This window comes from Sapajus apella, unplaced genomic scaffold (genome assembly GCF_009761245.1).
Source record: "Sapajus apella isolate SASKATOON/1434 unplaced genomic scaffold, GSC_monkey_1.0 scaffold49, whole genome shotgun sequence".
Lineage (NCBI taxonomy): Eukaryota > Metazoa > Chordata > Mammalia > Primates > Cebidae > Sapajus > Sapajus apella.
The window spans coordinates 15,901,548-15,926,050 of NW_022436989.1; the positions used below are offsets into that span (position 1 = coordinate 15,901,548).

The following is a 24,503-nucleotide window of genomic DNA, read 5'->3' on the forward strand; positions in this document are numbered from 1 at the left end:
TGACTCAGTTGGAATAGTACTTCTGGGATATCGGTGAGATTTTCTTTTAAGACTCTTCTATTTACCATAGCTCTCAAGGAACTCCAGAAGAAGATCTTATCTATATATATAGAAAAAGAGTTATTCTGTAACCTCAACTTAAGAATCAACTCCTACACATTTTAATTCAGAGTTGGCCATCTGCACCCAGCAGGTCAGAGCTCTCCCTGAAGCAGGAGTTGCAGATGTTGACATCCTGTGGCACGTCACATTGGGAAAGAACTGTGCCATACAGTAACCCTTTCCTCCAGTTTCAGGAAAAACAGATTTTCATAATCAAGAAGCAAAAAACCCAAATGCTCTCCTGTACAGTTACCCTTCCCTATCCCATCTTCACATCAGAAGCTCTTTGAAACAGTTAATCCTCTCCCAAGAAACACGTATAGAAATGTGTTTAGTCAAGCCCTAAAGTTTTTTACATTGCTTTTAAAAGGTGGTAGTCAATAATGTTTTAAAATAGATTTCAGTGCCACATATATGTCTCTTTACTTAAGAATCACTAATCAGAAAGCAAGCTGCATTCACACCAGCGAAAAATTAAAGCAAGGCTTTGATGACAGCTTCTTTAATCACAGGAATGTTAGAGAAATGTTGCTGTCCCAATTCTAGTTCTGGTGGTTCAATGATGCTTTGTCAAGATTCTGAGATTTTTAGATAACAACAACAACAAAATCCAGAGACTTTATGTTTTACTGGAGAACTTAAATCACCAACAGTGGGAGTCTTAAAGGAGTGTTCTAATTTGTCTTTCAAAAGTAGTCACCCTCACAGCATACATGGTGGTCTAGATGCCCAGCCACAAAGCAAGACCACCAGTGTTTTACCAGGGCTCCCCCATTTATCTTTTCTTTTGATTGTCAGTCCCCAAGTAAAATGCTCATAATAAGCACTTAGTAATTTCCCTTTCTGCAGAAATCAATGGCACCTGCTGAAGAAGACCAGCAGTGCTTCTGTTCATTCTTGAAAACAGGTGTTCACAAAAGTATCTTGGAGTGTTCCTTCTGGATTTAGGAGGATGTCACAAAACTGAGATCCTGCATAGTCATATTCCCACAGCTTACACTGCCCACTGTATGGGGCAGATATCACATGTGCTTCCCATAATTCCTCATAACTTTGCATTGTTGGCTGAGGATAGAAATTTTATGAAACTGCTGTTGACACCAAGCCAGGAATGACCAATGATTTTTCCTGTAGAACCTTGGTTCTTGAAACCATAGTTCATTATCCAACTCAGTTTTCCATGTAAGACACACTTAATTTCTCTTACAATTGCAAACTCTCACCTCAACTCTGGTTTCCACTCTTCACTAATTCTGAACATCTGAGTGGCAACACTCAGAATCAGTTTTGGCTCTCTAAGCTGTGAAGATTTAGCAGTTTGTGAAATTTGATGTGAGATTTGGAATCTGTACTTCTTGTCTTGGTAATTGGTCATAGTCTTTTTAATAAATAATTTATTTTCAAAATGATGTTTATTCACTTAAAAGATGAAATAAGCAAGATAGCTACAATTACTGTGAAGCAATATGCACTAAAATGTCACATGAATGATAACTAATTCAAGGCAACCATTCTGATTCAGCCCAGAGCTATTTTAGGACTCAGCATAAACACTACCAAAAGTTGCCAGCTCATGTTTTCTCCTGCTAACCAAGTCAATGAGGCCAGATAAGCACTCTTTGCTATGCCTGGTAGCTTTCTGCAAGTCCACTGGTTTTAAGTATTAGGACTATACAAATAAGCAGTAACATTTAATGTTACTTATTAATAATATGTAAGGTGCTGTGCTAGAGGCTAAATATACAGTATTATACTTAATCCTTACCACAATTGTCTAAGTTTGATATTTTTTCCTATGAATTTTAAATTGTGCCTAGACTTATATGGCTAGTAAATTACAAGTCCTAAGATTTGTATACAAGTCTGTGTAACTATAGAGCAGGATTTCTCTCCAGAGCACTATTGATATTTGGGGCAGGATAATTGTTTTGGGGAGGTTTCCTGTGCACTGTTGAATGTTTATCAGCTTCTCTGGCCTCTGTCTACTAGATTCCAGTGACACCCTGTAGGTGTGACAACTAAAAAGGTCCCCAGACATTGCCAAATGTTGGGGAGGGGGTGGGGCAAGGGGTGAAAACTGGATCCAGTTGAGAACTACTGCTCTACAACTAGGGATTTGACTACATATTTCTCTTTTTTTCTATGTATTATGCAAATTTTCCTCTTAAAGGTGGATTTCTAAAATGTTTCACATTTGTTTTTTCTAATTTTTTATTCTAAAATGTTAAATTATAGTAACAACATATGCTCATTGTAGCAGATAATACTATAGAGTAACTATATGTGAAGAGCAAATCTATATAGCAATGGTTAGTCTCTTAGTCTCTTCTTTTACTCTCATCTGTGCTCACTTTTTGCTTATTTCCAGTTGGATGGTATGTGATAGCCTTGACCAATTACTTTATTTTCCTTCTCAATCCAAATATATATTTCTGGCAGAGCTGTTTGGAGACCTTTTGCCTCTCTGCGGTGAGAGTTTACTGGTAAGAGCACACAGAATGATTGGTGTCTGAAGTTCCAGAGGCGGCTAGGGGTCCGTCCCACAGGATTCTAACTCTGCCAGGCCTAGCTCATTGACCTCTGGGGAAGTGAGTTCAGTTGCTTAGCTTTGGCCTTTGGATGGGAAATTTAGGTGAATGTTAGAAAAACCCACTCCAGTCTTGACTTCGGGTCTGATCAAGGACCTGACCAGGTTTTAATGGCTTCTCTCTGGCAGTATCAGATACAAGGACACATGGCCAGCCATAAATTGCTGAGAGTGGCAGAGGGGAAAAGATGACCCTGCATGCCTTAACTCAAAAGAGACCATCAAGGTAACTTATTAGTCAGACTTCGGGAGTAAAAGAGTCCTGTTTCTGCGTTTGGGGTGCCCTGTGCCTATGTAAATCCTAAAACCTGATGTGGGTGGGGACCTAGCAAGCCATCTTTCCATACCCCTCCCATCTCCAGCATCCAGTCCAGAGTACCTGGAGTTCCTTAGGTGTTTGTCAAATGACTATCTGATGGAATGAATGGCAAATGAGTGAGGTCATTCCTGCTTGACCCTCTGACTGACTTTCTGTCAGCTCTGTAAGGGAGAGACCAAGAGCCTTTCTCCTTGTACCCTCTTCCCTGGCACCTGCACTCCCGCATCCTGCCCGGCGGGCTCACCTTGTGCTGTTTCCACATGGCCCCCAGCGGCTTCACCTCGTGCTTGGTGTGCCGGCCCTCCTCCAGGCACAGATAGCACACAGGGGTTCGGCAGCTCACGCAGTACATACTGTAGTTCTCCATTTCATGCTCCGGGCACGTGGGGAACTTGCGGGTCGTGCTGCCCCCAGACGCCCCAGCCCCAGTGCCTCCTGGGCTCTTGCAGCCTCCGCCTCCGCTGGGGGCGCCCTGGGTGGCACCGGTGGGTGCGGAGGCTGCCTCGGCTGGCGTGGGCGGCGGCGGCGGCGGCGGCTGCACCAGGCGATGCTTGGCGAAGGGTCCCCGGGATGGATGGCACTTAAGCTGGCAGGCAGAGCAGTAGAGGACGTCGCACTGCTCGCAGAGCGTGGCTGCTGGCTCTGGAGGGGTGCGGTCGCACAGCTGGCAGATGGCCACCGCCACGGCTGCAGACGCCCCCGGCACTGCCCCGCGGCCCTGCTGGTACCGCTGCACTATGGCCTCGAGCAGCCGGTTGCGCTGGAAGCCACGCAAGCCACGATGGTCCAAGGAGGCGCTGCGGTGGCACTGCGGGCACGTGATGGAGCTCGAAGACGAGGACAGCGAGGAGCAGGCGGCACCGCGGGCCGCAGCGGCTGAGGAGCCGGGTGGTGCAGGCACCATGGGCAGCACACGAACCCCGTTGGGGGACTTGAGGCTCGGGGTGTAGGATCCGTAGCCGCTGTCTGTCTCGCTGTACAAGCTCAGCTTGTCCGCGTGGTCTCCGCCACCTCCAGCACCGCCGCCGAGGCCGCCAGCTGCACTCCCGCCCGCACCGCTGCAGGCCAGGCCAGCCGCCGCGTCGTGCTCCAGAGAGGGAGCGGCAGCTGCACCCGCGGGCAGCCCCGAGCTCCGGGAAAGCAGGAGCGGCTGGGGCAGGTGCTGCTCGCCGTCCGGGGTCTGCACCGCGATGGTACGAGCGCAAGGGAGGCAGACATTGTGGGAACAGGGCAGGATGATGGGCTCCCGAAACAGAGAGCCGCACACGGGACACTTCAGCTCTTCCTCCATCGCGGTGCCTGCTGCCCGCGCTGCTCTGCGCTGGGGATGAATGGCCGGAGCTCGGGAGACCGGCGGAGGATCAGCGTGGCAAGCTCCGGTGAGACGGCAGGCGGGGGCATCACACGGGCATGCCCACTTCACAGCCGAGGGGCACGCCCCTCTCTCTGTCCTGTAGCCACCGCCCTAGGATGATCGGGGGGCGAGAGAAGGGAGGGGGTCCTCACCTCCTGCCCGCGAGGCTTCTGCACCGGAGGCTTCAACCTACGGCCAGTGTCCGGAGCCTGTCGGCTGCCCTGGCGGTGGCCTGCGAGGAGCTCTAGGTGATGAATCAGCACCAGCGCCGCCGCCGGCCCAGCGCGCTCCTCCTCTCCACTCCAGGACCAGCGGCTGGGCTGCTGTGCGCTCGCTGCTGCAGCCCCTGGCTCCGGTGGGCGGCCACCCCAAGGCTCCCTTTTTGCCCCCGCCCGGCTTCTTATCCGGGTGATCGGGAGGTGAGCAGGCAGGTGCGAAGGCCGCTCAGCTGCGGGGCTGGGATCAGCACCACGAGGCGGCGGACAGCGCCCGGGAGCCGAAGGTGGGGCTGCAGCTGCCGGCTCGCCGACCCCTGGGCAGCCACCAGCCGGGTCGCTGGAGCCGCGGCCACCTCGGCGGGACCCGACCCGCCCGGAGACAGCCGCTCGCCTTCCTCCTCGGCGGCTGCGGACGCCGGCTGACTGCGCCCTCGGGCTGCCTCCCTGCGGCCGGAATTGACCCGCTTCCCTGGTTCCCAGCTGCTGCTCCTGCGGCGCCTCTGACCTTGGCCTCGCAACACTGCAGCCGGCGGGCGGAGGGCAAGCGCCCGGCTGGCTCGGGAATCCCTTCCCCGCCTCCCTCCCGCAGCTGCTGCGCCGAGGAGTTGTAATTTCCAGAGCAGAGTAATGGGGAGGAAGGGGGAGGAGGATTCAGCTCAGCGAATAAGGGCTCGCCTCTTGCTGCTAGGGAATCAAGGGGCAATTTTAAGGGTTTTGCAGAGAGGATCATCGTTAATGACAATCCATTATTTGGATGGAGATTGCATCTTGAATTAGTACAATGCCCTGCCCCGCCACACCCCTGCCATCGTCTCCCTGGGCCACTCCAGTTCCACCCCCACCCCCAACCCACCGCCATAGAAGGGGGAAAACGGGGTCCTAAAAAGCCAGTCGTTTAGAAATGGTTAGGCCACCTGGCCTGACAGTCGCTTCTTAAAACTATCACAAAGAAAAAAAAAATGCAAGTCACAAAATGTCGGGCAGCCTGAAGTCCAAGGGTGAGGTTTTATGCATGAATTGAACCACAAGCCATTTTGTCTCTTCGTTTCAATCAAGGGTGCTCATCCGCGCTGCAGGTCAACCGTGTGCACGGACTGAACGAGGACACGCGGTGCAGTTCACAAAATGGGGCGTCCTGGAGAAAGGCGAGAGCGCGCCCGGGTAGGCTCCTGGGAACCGAATGCCCCAAGACCCAGCCCTACCCGCTGCGGATGTGGCGGTGTGCAGCGGGCGGGAAGGCTGCGAGCGGGGACGTTCCTTTTATGAATGGAAAAATCTTCACATTCTCCAACGCCAGCCACTAGCGGCGGGAACAGCTTCCCACCCGCAGCCCCGGCTGTTTGGTCTGCTGGGCTGTTCTTCCCCGCTGCTGCCGAGGGAAGGCTGGGTGGGGGAGGCAGAGGTGGGTGGGGAGAGCAGAAGGAAGGGCTGGCAGCGCAGCCGGCTCTGCCTACAGAAGTTTCACGCTGGCATGTAACAGATACAGATTAGGAAATCGTTTATTTAACACCGATACGAATATTGAAGTCACGCCTCCTCCCGTTCCCAGGTTCTCTCGTGCTCCAAACAAAGACTAAAGACCGGAGTCGCAGCGCCAGACGAAGGCCCAGGCTTCTGCTGGTCCCCGGGTGAGGAGAGGCAGGCTGGCGGGGTCAGGCAGGGAGAAGCTGCAGCCTGCGCCGGAGCTCAGGACAAGTGTCTAGGTGACAGGAACCCCTGCAGGGGGACCCATAGGGAGGGGTGTGGCGACGTGCTCCTGACAGCAGCACGAAGGTCCAGAGCCTTGGAAGTCAGGACGCCTCGGGACCACTGGGCTCACTCAGCAGCTCACTTAGGCTTTCTTACGCTCGGATCCTGAACTGCCAAATGAATATTGTCATAATACTCATGTCTGAGAACTAAATGAGCTAGTTGTAAATACAGACGACGTATCCTACTTTCCGTTTTTGTTGTGGGGGGCGGCAGTCGGGGTCTCTTACTCATTCGCCCGGGCTGGAGTGCAGTGGCGCGATCATAGCTCACTACAGCTTCCAACTCCTGGGCTCAAAAGATCCTCCTACCTCAGCTTCCCAAGTAGCTGGGACTACAGGCCTGTGCCATCACACCAAGCTGTGTTTTAAAATCCTACTAATCTTCAATTCGGCTTTGCAGCTTGCTTCCAGTTTGTGTCAAAGTTGAAAAGCAGGCCAAGCTAAGGCCAGATAGAGCAACTCACAGCATTAAGAGAGCTGACTCTACTTCCCCTCAGCTAGGGGGCTTGGAACAATTATCGAACCAGGTATCGGTAGCCACAGATGGGAAATGGTAACAACCCTGTTAACCTGCCTTGTGTAGATAAAGCCACAATGAGCTGGATCCTGCCTGCAAGTCTCAGATAAGCCTTCTAGAAAGGTGCTATGGAATGTACAGTGCCATGTCAGAGATGCAGTTGTATGGGTAGGTCTCTAATTGAATGCACTTAAAGATGCATCTCTGTGACCCTAGCAAGTGCCATCATTCATGCGGGCTCAGCCCAGCCTCCTGGTGCCCACAAGGGAAGTCATAACCTCTTACGGTTCTACTGTGAACAGGTCTGTCACAGGCCAGTAGTCACATGCCTGAGGTCCAGTCTGCTTTGTCATTTTCAGACCAAAACAAATTGCTTGGGGGTCGGGGTGGCGTCCTGGAGGGGTGTGTAACTCCTTTCCTGTACAGAAAGACTTAGTTCAAGCACTCCTTCACTCAGTCTGAGTGAGGTTTTGTTTTCCATGGGGAGGAGGTGATCTAGTAAATCAGAATTCTACACTTGTGCATTTCTCATGCACTCTTGTCACTTAAATAACAAAGAGAGAGACTCTCTAAAAGAAAAGAAGTTTATTTGGGAAAAAAACTACCGCAATGGAAAGATGCCTGCCATAGTAAACTCCGTGTGTATTCAGGGAGGTAACAGAAGACAGAGGTTTTTAAGAAGAAAAAAATGAGGAAGATTGCATAATTGTTTTGAAATAAGTATGCTTGGCTACAAATATCAATTACAGGGGTGATGCCAGTCTAAGGCTGGACAGGCAGTTGCTGGGCAGATGTCCTGATAGAAGAGTTTTTCAGTGCAGGGTTGTGATGCCTCTGCGCAAGGTTGTAGGTTTTGAAGTCTTTTGTGGTCGTTTTGATACGAGGCATTTATGCATAAAAACTCTTCCTTCATGGCTCTATTTATCAGAGTTTTTTTTTTTTTCATTAGTGACTCCATTTTGATTCTGACAGCTTTCACACTCTCAATCCCCACCACCTCAATTCCACAACATAAATCAGCTTACCCTTGCACTGTACTGTTGCTAAGGCATTGTGCATTTGGGGGATTAACATCCTACCACTCCTTTGTTTGAATGACCCCAAAATTGAATGATATTTGTTTGAACTGAAGTTACAAAGCTAGCTTCAATGCTTCACTGTATATAATCATAATTACTAACAATTGTCAATGTCCTCCATAAAAACTCCTCTTTCTGTCTCAACTGTGCCATGAACCATATGAATATGGATAAATCATTTTATTTCTCTGGACCTCTGTTTTTCCCTGTTATAAACTTTGGGGATGAAATTCACTGAACTTCAAATTTCCTTCTGGGACGGGGTGCGGTGGTTCACGCCTGTAATCCCAGCGCTTTGGGAGGCAGAGGTGGGCAGATCACAAGGTTAGGAGATCGACCAGCCTGGCCAATATGGTGAAACCCTGTCCCTACTAAAAATAGAAAAATTGACCAGGCATGGTGGCACATGCCTGTAATCCCAGCTACTTAGGAGGCTGAGACACGAGAATCACCTTGAACCCAGGGGGCAGAGGTTGCAATAAGCTGAGATAGCACCACTGCGCTCCAGCCTGGGTGACAGAGTGAGACCCCTGTCTCCAAAAAAAAAAGAAAAGAAAAAGAAAAAAAGAATGATATATCTTCCCTTAAAACAATGACTCTCATGAAAAAGTTTGATCCCAAAATTGAATGAAATATTCTTTTATTTTTTCAAGTCACTAGTATATTGTTAAAAGCTGGGCTGTGTGGTGGGTGAGGCAAGTAACAATATTTGAATTGTAACACTTCACAGTGTAGAATGAGAACCTCATTTAATCTTCAGAACAACTCTGGGAATTAGGCATCACTACATTTCCTCAATTTTAAGATGTATATATGTTTACATTTTAATGTTGCTGAAATAAAATTGTATACCACAATTGACACAAACTTCCTACTGTTACTTTGAAAATTCTTGTTAAACTGAGGGTGCATCTTATCATCACTGGGACTCATGGAAAGTACATTAGTAATTAAAACTCTACAATCTACAGCCATCAAGGCAGAGAAAAACAGACTCTGCCATGAGTTACTTTGGATAATGTATTTCAGGATGGTTTTTACACTTAAGTGTCCCAGAAACACTCAAGAGGCAGACTAATGTAACCTCTCCTCCAAAAAAAGCACAAATCAGTTAAATAATTTACTCCAGCTAACACAGCAAGTTAGAAGTAAATCAATCTGCATTCCTTTCAGAACCCTTTGAATTTCAAGCATGAAGTAGAATGGAATTTAAGGCTTTATCAGCTAAAATCAGATGCTGTAATAGCAAGTATAAGAACCTCCAAAACAAAAATTTAAATAAAAGCTTATTTTTTTTTCTTTTAGTTTTTCGGGTTTGTTTTTTAACAGTTTAGGTGAATTCAGGAAATTCTAGAGAAATCTACAGACCAGAAGCCATCTGGTCTAAAGTAGTTTGCATTTAACTCAAAGAAGGTGACCATATCCACATCTATGTATAGTGTACCAAAGCATCTCTGCAGCAAAGTTAATGAGGAACAATTATCACTAACAACATAAAGCACTCTTCCCAGGGTGTGTAATTGGCTTCTTTTCCAGAAAACAGTTTCTATTGAGTAATCTTAAAATCTAGCCACTTTTCCCTTCAAACATCCTTGATTGGTGCTTAAACCTTCTGTTTTAATTTCTGAATACCAAATGATGACCACCCCCTTCTAATTCAGAGACTCATCTTCTGTATAGATCAAGTGATCTGGTCTTAGAAAGCCTGCTTTTGTCTCACTGCATCTTTTGCAAGCAAAAGAATTTAGAATCAAATCCCAGATGAAGAAAATTGATTTCTATTTATAGGGTTGTTTATATACCCAGGGTATCTCTGGAATGCATGAAAACTGATACTATTACCACAAATGCAATTTTTGGTACTTCCCTCTGGTTACATATTTCAGCTATAAGAATTGCAATAGTTTGGACAGGTGTGGTGGCTCACGCCTCTAATCCAAGCATTTTGGAGGCCAAGGCAGGGGGATCACCTGAGGTCGGGAGTTCAAGACCAGCCTTACCAACATGGTAAAACCCCGTCTTAAAAAAAGAATTGCAATAGTGCTGTATACTTTCATGGCACCCTTTCATATATTTTATTTATTTACTTACTTATTTATTTCAGACAGGGTTTTGCTTCATCACCCAGGCTGGAGTGCAATGTTGTTATCATGGCTCACTGCAGCCTTGAATCCTTAGGCTCAAAGGAGCTTCCCATCTTAGCCTCCAGAGTAGCTAGGACTACAGGTGCATACCACCACACCCCGCCAATTTTTTTTTTTTTAATGTTTTGTGGAGATGGGGTCTTACTACATTACTCAGGCTGATCTTGAACTCCTGGCCTGAAGCAATCCTCCCACCATCACCTCCCAAAGTGCTGGGATCATAGGTGTGAGCCACTGTGCCCAGCCCCATTATTTAATTTAATCCTCACAGCAATGTGGGTTAGCCTGGGAGGTGATGAAAATGAAGGAAGAGCTCTAACCCACATGGTAGGTTCCCACCAACCATGCTAATACAACTCGATTCCAAATCTAGGCACAATTGTTTAGTTCACAGGCAGGCAACTGACTAGGCTGAGCCAATCAGAATCTTTTCTTCCCAAAATGTAGAACTGGAAACCAGAGAAAGGATCTGGATAGATCTCTAACACAGATGTTAAGAAACTGTCATGGTCCTGAAAAAGAAAAAAAAAAAAAAAAAAAAGAAAGAAAGAAAGAAACAGAGAGTGAAGAAAAGCAGAAAGAGAAGAGAAGACCCTTCCTGAGGTCTCACAACTGTGCATGTTTCTGAGACTTGGTTACATTCATAAATAAAAACTCCCCTCTACTCTTGGGATAAATATAATTTCCTTCCCTTATTTTTCTCCCTTTCTTTCTTTCTTCCTGCCCCCACCCCACCCTCTTTCTATTCCAAAACTAGCTGGGGAGATGAGAGGGTAGTATGGAAAGATAAGATTGGCTGATCCATTGGCCTATTCAGACAATTAGGGGACATCCTTATTTAATTGGACACTTTAGTCACCTTTGTTGGGATATTGAAATATTTCTTCTTCTCAGCCTCTCTTTATTGAAGTCTGACCTTGACTCTTTGTTGGCTTTGCCCTTGTGGCCCTTGGATGCTATTTTCTCCTCTTAGCTTGGCCATTTCAGTCCATTAAGCTCCACTTCACCCTTTGCTCTCAACCTAACTGCCCACTCTAATGAGCCATTTTTCCCCCTCCTTGGGCTCTTGCTTCCTCCCCCTGACCACAGCGAGTTCCACAATGTCTTTGTTCTCTCCACTCAATATTCTCTTGAACAGAAAATCAATATTAGATTGCACTTGATGGTGCCTGTAAGTCCAGTGGTCCCTCATATTAAGACAAAGAGCAGACCCCCAAGGTTTGCAAATTGTAGAGTGCTATATTGGGGATAACAAGTTACTTGTTGCTTGGTGGGTATAAAAGAGGTCAGAGCACAAGTTGTGGAATATTGCATGAAAGTGCTTTCAAACTCTGATAACCTTATGCAGCCATTTCCCCTGTAAGGCTGTACCACCAGGGAAAAAACACTCATGTCATAAGGCAGGGCACCTTTGACATGGCAACATGCTATATGCCACTGAGAACCACGTCACCATCCAATTCACTAGCCTGCGGTGTTACTTATAACATGGAAATCACTGCTGAAGTGTAATGACTACAGTTTCCTAACGGCAACCACATTTGTCTGATTTCTACATAAGGAGTCTTAGGGTTGGTGGAAACTTGACAGACCTCCTGAGTTCTGGAGGCAGCATGGTGGTTGGGAGTGTTGGCTTGGAAGCAGTACCACATGGGTTAGAATCCTGGCTCTACTGCTTACTAGCTGAGAAAACTTTGGCAAGGTGCTTAACCTCTCAGCCACTTGAATTTCTCATCTGTAAAACTTAGATAACAAAAGTACATACCTCAAAGAGCTGAGACTACCCAGTAGAATAGCACGTGTAAAACATTTAGAGAAGTCGATGTACAGTGCTCAAAAAACATTAGGTGTTGTTACTTTTAAAATTTTCTGCCCTTTAGCCCATAATATAGGACATGGTGACTGTTGAATGGCTGATTCTCAACAGATATTTGTGAGTAAGTGAACTGCAAGTAGATAGTTTTGACTGGAGTGTCAGGCTGTGCTTGAGAATAGTGGAGAGAATGAGCCACTTGTCTTTTGTGAGTGAGAAGGGAAGACAGAAGTGCTATCAGAACCATCTATCAGGAAATGGCTGTAATAGCCAGAAAAAAATACAATCTCTGCTGTAGAGGAGCTTAATGTTTAAAACAGCGATCATGGCTAGAGGCAAAAAAGTTGGAAGTAATGAACTTGCAAAAAATAGAGAGCAAGCTTTAAAAATACAAAGGAAACAAAGAGATACATTTAAATATTTATGCTATATATAGATTTATGGTTAAGAACATTGATTTTAAAGCTTTTACTGAAAGAATGCCAAATAAAGACATGACCTGATAGTACTTGTACATAATTTATATAATGTAACTGGATAATATTTTGATATATTAATCAAAATAGTTTCAATTTTTAAAAATAATTTCTTTGTATCTCAAAATCCTTCTATTTAAACTCAACACCCCCTGCATAAAGATTATTATAGTAGAACCAGAGAGAAATTAGAGAGTCAAGTCTTGAAAAGCTGCAAGCTTCATGGAGGACCTGAAGTGGCTATACATTATATTCAGACAGACAGGCCAGAGTGGCTGGGTCCCTACACGCCCTACAAGTGCACCAGAAGCACCTGAATGTTTTCTTCTGTGTCTCAGACCTAGCCCAGAAAATTGGCAAACCTAGAGCAGCCTTTTAGTCAGAGTCTACAAGAGCCATATGACCAGAAGCCGGACGGAAAACCAACTATCTCAGCAGAAGTCAGTGTGTGAGGATGATAGTGACAGTGACAGGAACCAAGATACTTAGTCCACCTACACAGACACATATTCTCACAACAGAAAACACTCCAGAACGGAGGTTTACTCCAGGGAGGTGAGGAGGGAGGGCTGAGGGTTTGCCTGGAAATGACTCAGACAATTGACTGATAATAAATTTCCATCATCTAGCAGAATAGTGGCTGAAATAGAAGCTAAATTCGCCATAGAGGCAGTAATAAAGTTACATTTCTTGTAACCCTAAGTTTGTGGGATGAGATTCGTGCTTGATTTGTATCTTTCATTATTTAGTCATCACAACAGACCTGTAAAGTGGGATTACAATAATCTCACTTTATAAATGAGAATGTAAGAGATGGAAAAGAATAAGTAACTGCTCAAGTGTGCTGGGCCACTAATTGGTGGCACAGAAATTTAACCCATGCCTTCTGTTTCCATATCATCATTCATTTGAAAATGTCTGTTTGCCTGCTAAGTGTCAGGTACCATTAGTGAAGAAGGCAAATATGGTTCCTCTCTTCAAAGAACTCCCACATCAAGTGGAGGAGACGGAAATTTAAAATGTGCAACAGATATTATCTGGGGTATGCTTACACACTGAAATCTAGATATTTTGGATTAAAATTGGTGATTTCACATGTTATGAAAGTCCAAATCCCTTTCTAGAGTTTTTAAGAGCTTGCAGAATGCTGGCATGCTTGATGTCATCTCTGTCTATGGCCATCTGCTACAAGTCATTTCTGTTTTTCACCCTCAACATCTTAGACATGGTACCCAGCCTCTTCTTTAGTTTTCCTAAGTGCCCACTCTCCCCTATTTATGACTCTGAGCTAATAGCTGGACTCAAGACTTGAGCCCTTTGGACCTGTGTTTGGCTAATCTGGCTGAATCTCTGCTCTCAGCAACCCACCCTCTGAATTTCTGCCCACAACAAAGGGAGTCAAATCCTGGTGCTGCTGTGACTCAGCTCCATTCCTCTCATTCTCATCCACTGCATCTTCATTTGAACAAGTGGTCCAACTTACCAGAGAGATTAGAAGAATGCAATATGGATCTCAGAGCTGGGGACAAAGTCAAATGATGTAACATACATGTAAATTGAAGTTGCAAGAGGAAAGGAGACAGACCGGGCAGGCTGCGATAACTTAAAGGTATGCATTGTAAACCCTAGGGCAAGCACTAAAAATAAAGTGGAGTAAAAAAGTCAATAATGCAGATAAAATAGAATCATTAAAAAATTCTCAATTCAAAAGAAGACAGAAAAGCGGGAAAAGGGGATCATAGAGCACAAGAGACAAATGAAAAACAAATAGTAAGATGGTAGATTTAACCCCAATCACATGCGCAATTACAATAAATATCAATGTTCTAATCACGTCAATTAAAAGGTAAAGATTGTCAATTAGATTTTATTTTAAAAGCAAGCTTTAAATATAAAGACAGAAAATAGGGAAAAGTATGTACAAAGATATATTATGCAAATACTAATCAAAAGAAAACTAGAGAAACTATATTCATATCAAAGTACATTCAGAGCGAGAAATATTACCGGAAATAAAAAGGAATATTATATTATTAGAAAAGGGTAAGTTCAAGAAAACATTACAAACCTATGTTTAGGCAGAGTGTATCAATAGAACTTCAAGGTACATAAACAAAAAATGGAAAAAACTTGAAAAGAAATAGAGAAATCTGCAAACATAGCTTGAAAACGTCAACATTACCCTTTAATGTATAAAACAAACAAAAAATTAGTGAGGATATAGAAAATTTGAACAACCCTTAACCATCTTGATCTAATTGATATTTATAGAACACTCCCTCTAACATAGCAAAATACACAATCTTTTCAAGTACACATAAAACACTTAAATAGTTTATATTTTGGGCCACCAAACAACTCTCAATAAATTTAAAAGGATTCAGTCATACAACTGTGTTTTCTGATCACAATGAGATTAATTTAGAAATCGGTAACAGAAAGAAAACTGGAAAATCCCAAACACTTGGAAACTAAATGACGCACTTCTTAAAAAGCCATAGGTCAGAGAAAAATCAAAAGGGAAATTACTAATTCTTTCGAACTGAATGGAAGTAAAAACACAACATATTGAAACTGTGGGTCACTAAGAAAGAAAGCAGTGATTAGAGGAAAATTTAATAGCACCAAATGCCTTTATCAGAAAAGAAAATTAATTACCTAAGTTTCCACCTTAAGCAACTAAAAATAAAAGGACAAATTATAATCAAACTAAGCAGAAGAATGGCAATAATAAATATAATAGCATATATGAGTAAAATAAAAACAGAAAAATCAAAAAATAAATAAATTCAAAAGTTTGTTCTTTAAGAATATCAATAAAATTGCTAAAACGCTAGCAAGACTAATCAGCAAAAGGGAGAAGACACGAATTACCAATATCAGGCATTAAAAAGGGGCCATTGCTCAACAAAAGCCAAAATAGACAAATGGGATCTAATTAAACTAAAGAACTGCACAGCAAAAGAAACCATCATTAGAGTGAACCAGCAACCAACAGAATGAGAAAAAATTTTTGCAATCTACCCATCTGACAAAGGGCTGTTATCCAGAATCTACAAAGAACTTAAACAAATTTACAAGAAAAAAGTAAACAACCCCATCAAAAAGTGGGTGAAGGATGTGAACAGACACTTTTCAAAAGAAGACATTTATGTAGCCAACAAACATATGAAAAAAAGCTCATCATCACTTGTCATTAGAGAAATGCAAATCAAAACCACATTGAGATACCATCTAACTGGCTATCATTAAAAAATCAGGAGATAGGCTGGGTGTGGTGGCTCACGCCTGTAATCCCAGCACTTTGGAAGCCAGAGGTGGGCTAATCATGAGGTCAAGAGATCAAGACCATCCTGGCCAACATGGTGAAACCCCGTCTCTACTAAAAATACAAAAATTAGCTAGGCATGGTGGCGTGTGCCTATTGTCCCAGCTACTTGGGAGGCTGAGGCAGGAGAACTGCTTGAAACTGGGAGGTGGAGGTTGCAGTGAGCCGAGATCCCACCACTGCACTCCAGCCTGGCACCTGGCGGCAGAGCGAGACTCTGTCTCAAAAAAAAAAAAAAAAAAAAATCAGGAGACAACAGATGCTAGAGAGGATGTGGAGAAATAGGAACGCTTTTACTCTGTTAGGAGGAGTGTAAATTACTTCAACCATTATGGAAGACAGTGTGGCAATTCCTCAAGGATCTAGAAATAGAAATACCATTTGACCCAGCAATCCCATTACTGGTTGTATACCCAAAGGATTATAAATCATTCTATTATAAAGAAACATGCACACGTATGTTTATTGTGGCACTGTTCACAATAACAAAGACTTGGGACCAACCCAAATGCCTATCAATGACAGACTGGATAAAGAAAATGTGGTACATATACACCATGGAATACCATGCAGCTTTGCAGGGACATGGATAAAGCTGGAAACCATCATCCTCAGCAAACTGACACAAGAACAGAAAACCAAACACTGCATGTTTTCACTTGTAAATTGGTGTTGAACAATGAGAACACATCACACAGGGAGGGGAACATCACACACCGGGCCTGTTGGGGGGTGTGGGGCTAGGGGAGGGATAGCAGGGGATGAGGGATAGGGGAGGGGTAGCCTCAGGAGAAGTACCTAATGTATTCCTGCTTCTCCTGAATGAAGAATTAAAAAAAAAGAAAGAAAGAAAGAAAAGAAATACCTAATGTAGATGATAGTGTGATAGATGCAGCAAACCACCATGGCATGTGTATACCTACGTAACAAACCTGTACGCTCTGCACGTGTACCCCAGAACTTACAGTATAATAATAAGAAGAAGAAAGTTAAAAAAAGGGGGCCATTGTTAGAGCTCTCTAGTCAATAAAAAATAAGAGGATATAATGAATAATTTTATGCCAAATGGATAAATTTTTAAAAAGACAAATACTACTAAAGCTAACTCAAGAAGAAATAGATAACCTGATTCATCCTTGTCTATTAAATTATAAGAAACTCATAATTAAAAACCTTTTCACAAAGAACACTTCAAGGCCAGATGACTTGACTGGTGAATTCCAACAAAAATTCAAGAAATAATATAAATTTTATATACATGTTTTAAGAAAATATAAGAGGAAGCAACACTTTCCAACTCACTTTATGAGACCAGCACTACCCCGGTGCCAAAACAAGACAAAGACTTTATAAGAAAAGAAACCTCGGACCAATACCTGTCGTGAACACAGTAGCAAAACTCCTCAACAAAATTTTAACAACTCAAATCCTTTAGTATATAAAAGGGATGATACTTCATGATCAAGTGGGTTTTTCCCAAGAATACAAGTCCATTTCAACATTAGAAGACCAATTTTCATAATTCACCCTATTGATACTCTTTTTAAAAGGCCTATGTTCATCTCAATGGATGAAGTGGTATGGGCAAATTTAAGATTTACTTATAATTAAAGACTCTCAGTAAATCAAGACTAGAAGGGAATATCTCCAGTCTGATAAAGAGCAGCTGTAGAAAACCTACAGCTAACAGCATCCTTAATGGTGAAAACCTGAATGTGTTCCCCCTTAAGCTCAAGAACAAGGCAAAGGATACCTTTCACCACTTCTCTTCAGTATTTTACTTAAGGTCTCCATCAGTGTAATAAGTCAGGAGAAAGAAATTAAAGGCATACAGATTGGAAAGAAAAGATAGCATTTGTTTGCATATAACATGATCAACATAGATGATCTATTGAAAAGCTATAGGAACTAATAAGTGGGCATAGCAATGCTGAAAAGGTCGAGATACAAAAATCAATTATATTTCTACATGCTCACAATGAGTAATGAATATAAAAATGTAAATATCATTATATAACCATCAACAAATTAAATATTTAGGGGAAATGTTAGCAAAATGTGCAAGAATTTACACTAATGTCTATAAAACATTCCTAACAAATTAAAGAAGATCTGAATAAATGCAGATATACTGTGTTCATGGATTAGAGAACTCAACATTGTTAAAATATCAATTATCCCCAATTAATCTAGAGGTTCTACAAAATCCCAATCAAAGCTCTGAAGGTTTTTGCATAGACATTGACAAAGTGATACTAAAATTTATATGGAAATGTAAAGTACCCAGAATAGCCAAAAGAATTTTGTGAAAGAACAAAGTTGAAAGGCATGCACTAATTTCAAGACTTTCTGTAAAACTCCAGTAACTAAGACAAAGAGTATGATTTAAAAATAAATATACAGATAAATGGAATAGAAAAGACTCCCACATATGGGGTCAATTACTGTTTTACAAAGGTACAAATGTAACTCAATGGCATAAGGATACTCTTTCACCAATTGGTTCTAAACCAATTGGATATTCATATACAAAAATAAACTCTTACCATAAGCTTGCATCATACACAATAAATTAAATTGCTCATAAATCTAAGTATAGGAGTAACTATGATAAAACTATTAGAATTTTGTGACCTTCAGTTAGGCACCGATTTTTACATATGGCAAAAAGAGAACGAACCATTTAAAAATGCTGATAAATTAGGCTTTATCAAAGTTAAAAACTTCTGCTCTTCAAAAAACACTGTTAAGAAAATGAAAAGACAAGCCACAGACTGGGAGAAAATCTTTACAAAATACATAGCTGATAGAGGACTTGTATTTAGAACATTCCAGTAAGAATGGCCAAAGATTTGCCTAGACGTTTTACCAAGGAAGATATACAGATGGCAAGAAAAGTACAGGACAAGATGCTCAGCATCATTAATTATCAAGGGAATGCGAATAAAAACCTCACAGGGCTAGACACAGTGGCTCACGCCTGTAATCCTGGCACTTTGGAAGGCTGAGGCGGGCGAATCACTTGAGGTCAGGAGTTTGTGACCAGCCTGGCCAACGTGATAAAACCTGTCTCTACTAAAAATACAAAAATGAGCCAGGCATGGTGGCGTGGGCCTGTAGTCCCAGCTACTCAGGAGGCTGAGGCAGGAGAATTGCTTGAACTCAGAAGGCAGAGGTTGCAGTGAGCCAAGACTGTGCCACTGCACTCTAGCCTGGGCGACAGGACAAGACTTTGTCTCAAAAACAAAACAAAACAACCTCATGGGATTCTACTGACTACTCACATGATTGGTTAAAATTTTAAAAATCTGGCTGCAGGTCCGCCATATTGTCTGCTGAAGCTGCCGCTGAAGCTCCCATCATGAGCCCAGGGAAAGACAATTATTTCATGGAGAGCTGTAAGAACAATGCTTTAAACCTGGAGAAAAGAGACGAAGAAGAGAGGAAGAGGGCATTCAGCTCCGGAAGCAGAAGCAGAAGCAACAACTTTTTAAACGGAGGGCTGTGGAGCTGATGAATGAAGAAGCTGCCATGTTTGATACTCCTCTTATGGACCCCTGTGTGAGCTCTACCACTGGGGAGAGTGTGATCACAAGACAGATGGTGGAGATGGTCTTTTCTGATGATAAATATAATTTACCCTATTGATACTCTTTTTAAAAAAGCCTACATTCATCTCATTGGATGAAGAAATTTAAAATTTACTTATTATTAAAGACTCTCAGCAAATCAAGACTAGAAGGGAACATCTCCAGTCTGACCTGCAGTTAGCAACCCAAAAGAAATTTCCAAAACTGCTCTTCAAGGAGCTTAGTCCTCCAATAGATGAAGTTATCAACACTCCGAGAGTGGTGGGTCAGGTCTGCGGAGTTTCTGAAGAGGAATGAGAATTGGACATTGTACTTTGAAGCTGCCTGGGCTGTAATGAATATTGCCTCTGGAACCTCTCAGCAGACCAAAATTGTCATTGAAGCAGGGGCTGTCCCCAGTTTTATAGAGCTGCTTAATTCAGACTTTGAGGATGTTCAGGAACAGGCAGTCTGGGCACTAGGAAGCATAGCTGGGGATAGCTCTGCTTGCCGAGGTTACATCTTGAACTGTTCCATAATACGTGGTGAACACTCCTTAGTGAGTCCACAGGATTGACGATGACATGGAATGCAGCCTGGGCCCTGTCAAATCTCTGCCAAGGGAAGAACACACCCTCAGAGTTTGCAAAGGTCTCTCCTTGTTTGCCCGTACTGCCTCCCCTACTCTTCAGCAGCGACTTGAACTTGCTGGCAGAGGTTTGCTGGGCCCTTTCTTATCTGATGGCCCCAATGAGAAGATCCAGGCAGTCATAGACCCCAGAGACTGGTAGAGCTGCTGATGCACGATGATTACCAAGTGGCTTCTCCTGCCCTGAGAGCCGTAGGCAATGTCGTCACTGGGGATGACGTCCAGACCCACATCATTCTTAACTGTTCAGCCATGCCTTGCCTTCTTTGCTTGTTGAGCAGTCCAAAGAAGTCAATCCGGAAGGAAGCTTACTGACTATTTCAAATATTACTGTTGGCAACAGAGCTCAAATACAGGCTGTTACAGATGCAACTATCTTCCCTGAGTTGATTGAAATCCTTCAGAAAGCAAAGTTTCATACAAAGAAAGTGGTAGCCTGGGCCATCACCAGTGCCACATCAAGAGGAACCCCTGAGCACATGTACCTGGTCTCACTGGGCTGCATTAAACCTCTATGTGACTAGATGACTGTAATGGATTCGAAGACTGTGCAAGTGGTCCTCAATGGACTGGAGAACACCCGTGGCTTGGAGAGCAAGAGGGCAAGTGCAGTGGCTCAGGGGTCAACCCCTATTCTGGCCTCCTAGAGGAAGCCTATGGCTTGGATAAAATTGAGTTTCTCTAGAGCCGCAAGAACCAGGAGATCTACCAGAAGGCCTTCGACTTCATTGAGCACTACTTTGGTGCAGAAGATGACAATAGCAGCCTGGCTCCCCAAATGGATTAAACACAATAGCAGTTCATCTTCCAGCAGCCTGAGGCCCCCATGGAGGGTTTCCAGCTATAGTATCTGCCTCCGGGGAGGGGAGAGGGTGGGAAGCACCACCAGCCAGCAGAAGAGCAGCCCTCTGGTGGGCAGGAAACCAGTCCCCACCATCAGCCACCACACATGTCTGCTGCCTTGGAGACTGTGCTCTTGACCTGCTCCGCCCCCGTCCCTGGAGGAAGCACCCTCTGGACAGACAGAACCATCTGAGGCTCACCTTTGGGTTGTGACAAGAAGGGGACCTGCTGGGTTTTTCTTCCTCACACTATATTTTGGCTGCACACATGTCTTTAACCCAGGAGCCCTGGGGTAGACAAAGGAGGGCTAAGGTAATCAGTTTGCACCTTTCAAATTTTAATTTTTAAATTTTTTCTTCAGTGGTGAGTTCCTTCCCTTTTGTCATTTTTCATTCTTCCCAGTCCTCTGCCCTGATCTGTGTAACTCTTATCTGGGGTACTTGAGCAGATGGTATATTCCAGAGGTGGGAGGTGAGAAGGGAAGGGAGAAATCCAAAACAAAGTGTTCTTGCTCTGATAGAATATTAATCTTGTATGCTTGGACTGAGTTATTTACTTTTTTTTTCTTTTGCATATTTTTCTTGTATTAAGATTGCTCTTCTCAAGAACCACGATTTCTTGGTTCTAGTAAATCCAGCTGCCAGCGTTGCCTGGGACTAGAGGCTGACGGGGAGGCTACCATGAAACAAAGGTCCTCCCTCCCTCTGACTCTTTGCCCAGACCTCTTTAGTTTGGGAGAGGCTCTCACTCTCCTGGAGTGTCCCAAGTACACCAGTGGGAGTGCAGGGGAGGAGCACAGGCCTTCAGATGGGGCTTCCCACGCGTAGCTACTGATCCCATGTTTCCTACTCACCTTCCAAATGGGGTGACCCAACTTCATTTGTTTACTTGGAAAGTCCCCCTTGGGGTTGAGAGAACCTCTGAGATGGCTGTATTTTCTCCTAAGCTTGCGACAGGCGGCTGTGGTCCTTCCTTTCTCCTGAGGAGAAAGTCCTTGCTCTGGTGACCTCTAAGTTGCAGAGGAGGTTGGAGTCAGATTGTCATGTATTGGGATAGCTAGGAATCCTCCTGCCTTTGACCTTTCTTCTTCTTTTTCCTCTTCCATGGTTAAATCACGTATATTTTACTTCCAGAAAAGAGAATGTCAAAAAGTTCTGTATTTTTTTATATTCTATACATTAGGTAGGTCAATCTTAATTGGTCTCAAGAAGAACTGCCTGTAATTTCTGTAAGTAGGATACTGTGAGGAGGACCAAATAGAGATGTGGATGCTTCCTCGCTCAGGAGGCCTGAGCTTGGTGCTTTTCCTCTCTGCTTGGATTCTGGACCACCACCTGGGACCAACTCTCAGCTATGGAACCTTCATAAAGCAGGGCAGTGTGGCCTGATTGTCCCAGGACCTGAAGGGAGCCAAGACGGCCTCAGGGCCTGGTGAAGTCTGCCACTCTGTCCTTACTGCTGAACATCCTGCTTGTATCAGGAAACCCAGAAGCAGTTTGCCTTCTCAAATCCAATCTCAATGGCCGTTGTCCACACAACCGATGACCCACGGCTGCCTCTCCTGTTATCTATTATCACTGAAACTTAGTAGCCTGCTTGTTTTTTTTTTTTCCTTATTGAGAGCTATTGGTTGTGTTCCCTGTTTAGGATCCTTGTACCTGGTTTGGGTTTTGTGACAATTATACTCCAGATGCCTTTTCTTTCTGTTTGAATTATGGTCGTGCATTGCCTCAGTGGGTTGCCTGTGCTTCTGGGTTAATTACATCTGATAGTAAAGCCCATCTGTTTGGATGAGAGTAAAGGAGGTTGGCGCAGACCAACTGTGGAGCTGAAGGCACAGTCTGCCCCACCCCCACCTCCCCACTGTGGTTAGTCAGAGGCATCCTACTCCAAGCTCCGCATCTCTTTCCTGTGAAACAATGCCGTTCTTGCTCCTATTGCTACATATCTCCTTCTGGCTCCTGTGAAATCTATGCCCCCCTGCCTATAGACCTGAAGTTCAGGTGCTTATTGTTGGACATTGGTCTTGAATTTGCCCTCTCCTAGTGCTCCTAGTCCCACTTCAAAGCCATTTTCTGAGGAGGATGGTTTGAGGCTGGGAATTGTCCCTGAAAAACCACACCCATGTTGTACCACCTTGGTAAGTCAGATGCCACTCAGCAGCTTGGGAATGAGGGCTACCAACGCCCAATCTCCCAGGAAGGCAGGGGTGGGGGGTGCTACCTACATTACAAAACCATTATCTTACAGTTCAAAAAAAAAGCCCTCCTCCACCCAACCTCCACCCACTATCCTCATCAAAGGGAAAATTTAATAGGATCTACTTGGTACATCTCAAGTAACAGTTAAGTCCCTGTTACTGGAGCCAGATTCTTCGTGTAAGACATCCACATCCTGCTGGCCCAGCTGTTCCTCTGAAATCTACTTTGGCTTCAGTTCTGGGTCCTGTACGAGATGGAACATTTTTTTGATCATCTGGCTGCTGCTCAAAGCCAGTTTTCCCTAAGAACTCCAAAGGCTAAGTCTACTAGGGGCACAGTGTGAGGATAGATTTCTCATCAGAGAAAAGTGGCCTCTAGGAGCTTTCATTTGTGTCTTCCCTAGACTAGGCTTTCCCATTATCTTCCTTTAATCCACTTTCAACCAACAGGTGAAGTTCTTCCAGCCTACAGAGGCAGTAATACCATCTTTTGTGTCTCCTCCTCTCCTTTGGCCATTTAATGGAGCAAAATATTACTTATTTAGCCCAGGCTTGAGAGCCACTGTTTTGGGCAGTCTCCATCTGGATTCCAGACCCTGACCTAAGTGAGGTAAGGTTTTCTGGTTATTGCCAGGATGGAGTCCCCACTACCCCAGTCTGCTGTAGGGAACACCCTGATTAGTTGAGGCATGCTTTTGGAATCCTGGCATGATGGCATATGGCTGCTCTATCCTTTTTAAGATCTCTGATTAGGGATATCTAGATATGGATTAGGAGGGCCAAGGAGCCTTTCTCTTGGCTAATGTATTCAAATACTTTTTTGAACGGTGCCAGCCCCTCCAGGCATTTCACCCCCAAATCATCATATTTAGTACTAACAGGGTCTCTGGTCTTAGAAGCCTGCCTTCAGATCCCTGCTGACCCCAGTGATGGCCTGGCCTTGATGATAACTGTAACCTTCTGATAGAACCACGTGGGCTCCCCCCACAGCTGGCCAGCCTTGTTACTTGGGTTAGGGAGTACAAATGACCCCACCAGGGAGCAGGTGTTGACCTTAGTTTTCAGGGACCCTTGGTGTTCTCCCTTACCTAGAGCCCATAAATCTACTCCATCAACTCTCTGCCGTGAAAGCCATCTTCCAGGAGCTCTGTTTTTTGGAGCTGAACTGCACACTATAGCTGCTATTATACTTAAATAAGGGAGAGGAAAAGAAGGTTCTCTGACACAGACTTCTATTACTCTCAGGCCAAACCAGTTTAAAATGAAAACTGTCTAGCAGAATGAACTGTATTTCCATTTTTCTTGTCTACCTGCCTTCCCTCTCACCCTAACGTTGTACTTGTTTCTAGCAAACTGGAAGGAAAGGATAAGAAGGCCTAGCACTTCTACCCTCACCTCTCATACCCCTGCTTCAAGGCCCCAGCTCTTTTGTTCAGGCGTCATCTCTTCTCCCTTAGACTCACATCTCCTGTCTGCACTGCCCCAGAGGTTCTCTGTGGGGGCTCCACTGTTGCGGCAGGCTTCTTCCTGGGCACCCAGGCTTTCCTGTATATT

At 44.2% G+C, this 24,503-nt stretch overlaps 1 protein-coding gene and 1 pseudogene across 2 annotated transcripts in view; one reads left to right on the plus strand and one right to left on the minus strand.

The window, feature by feature from the left end:
- Positions 1 to 4,864, minus strand: part of TRIM67 (tripartite motif containing 67) — a 54,551-nt gene extending 49,687 nt beyond the window's left edge. Inside the window, exon 1 of one of the 2 annotated variants that reach the window (XM_032242336.1) lies at positions 3,253 to 4,864. In XM_032242336.1, the coding sequence (XP_032098227.1) occupies positions 3,253 to 4,299 (1,047 nt within the window). In that variant the 5' untranslated portion in view covers positions 4,300 to 4,864. The remainder of the gene's footprint in view (positions 1 to 3,252) is intronic. The other variant, XM_032242337.1, reaches the window with a different exon arrangement.
- An 896-nt stretch (positions 4,865 to 5,760) lies between these two features.
- LOC116525910 lies at positions 5,761 to 21,074 on the plus strand (annotated as a pseudogene).
- The last annotated feature ends 3,429 nt before the right edge of the window (positions 21,075 to 24,503 follow it).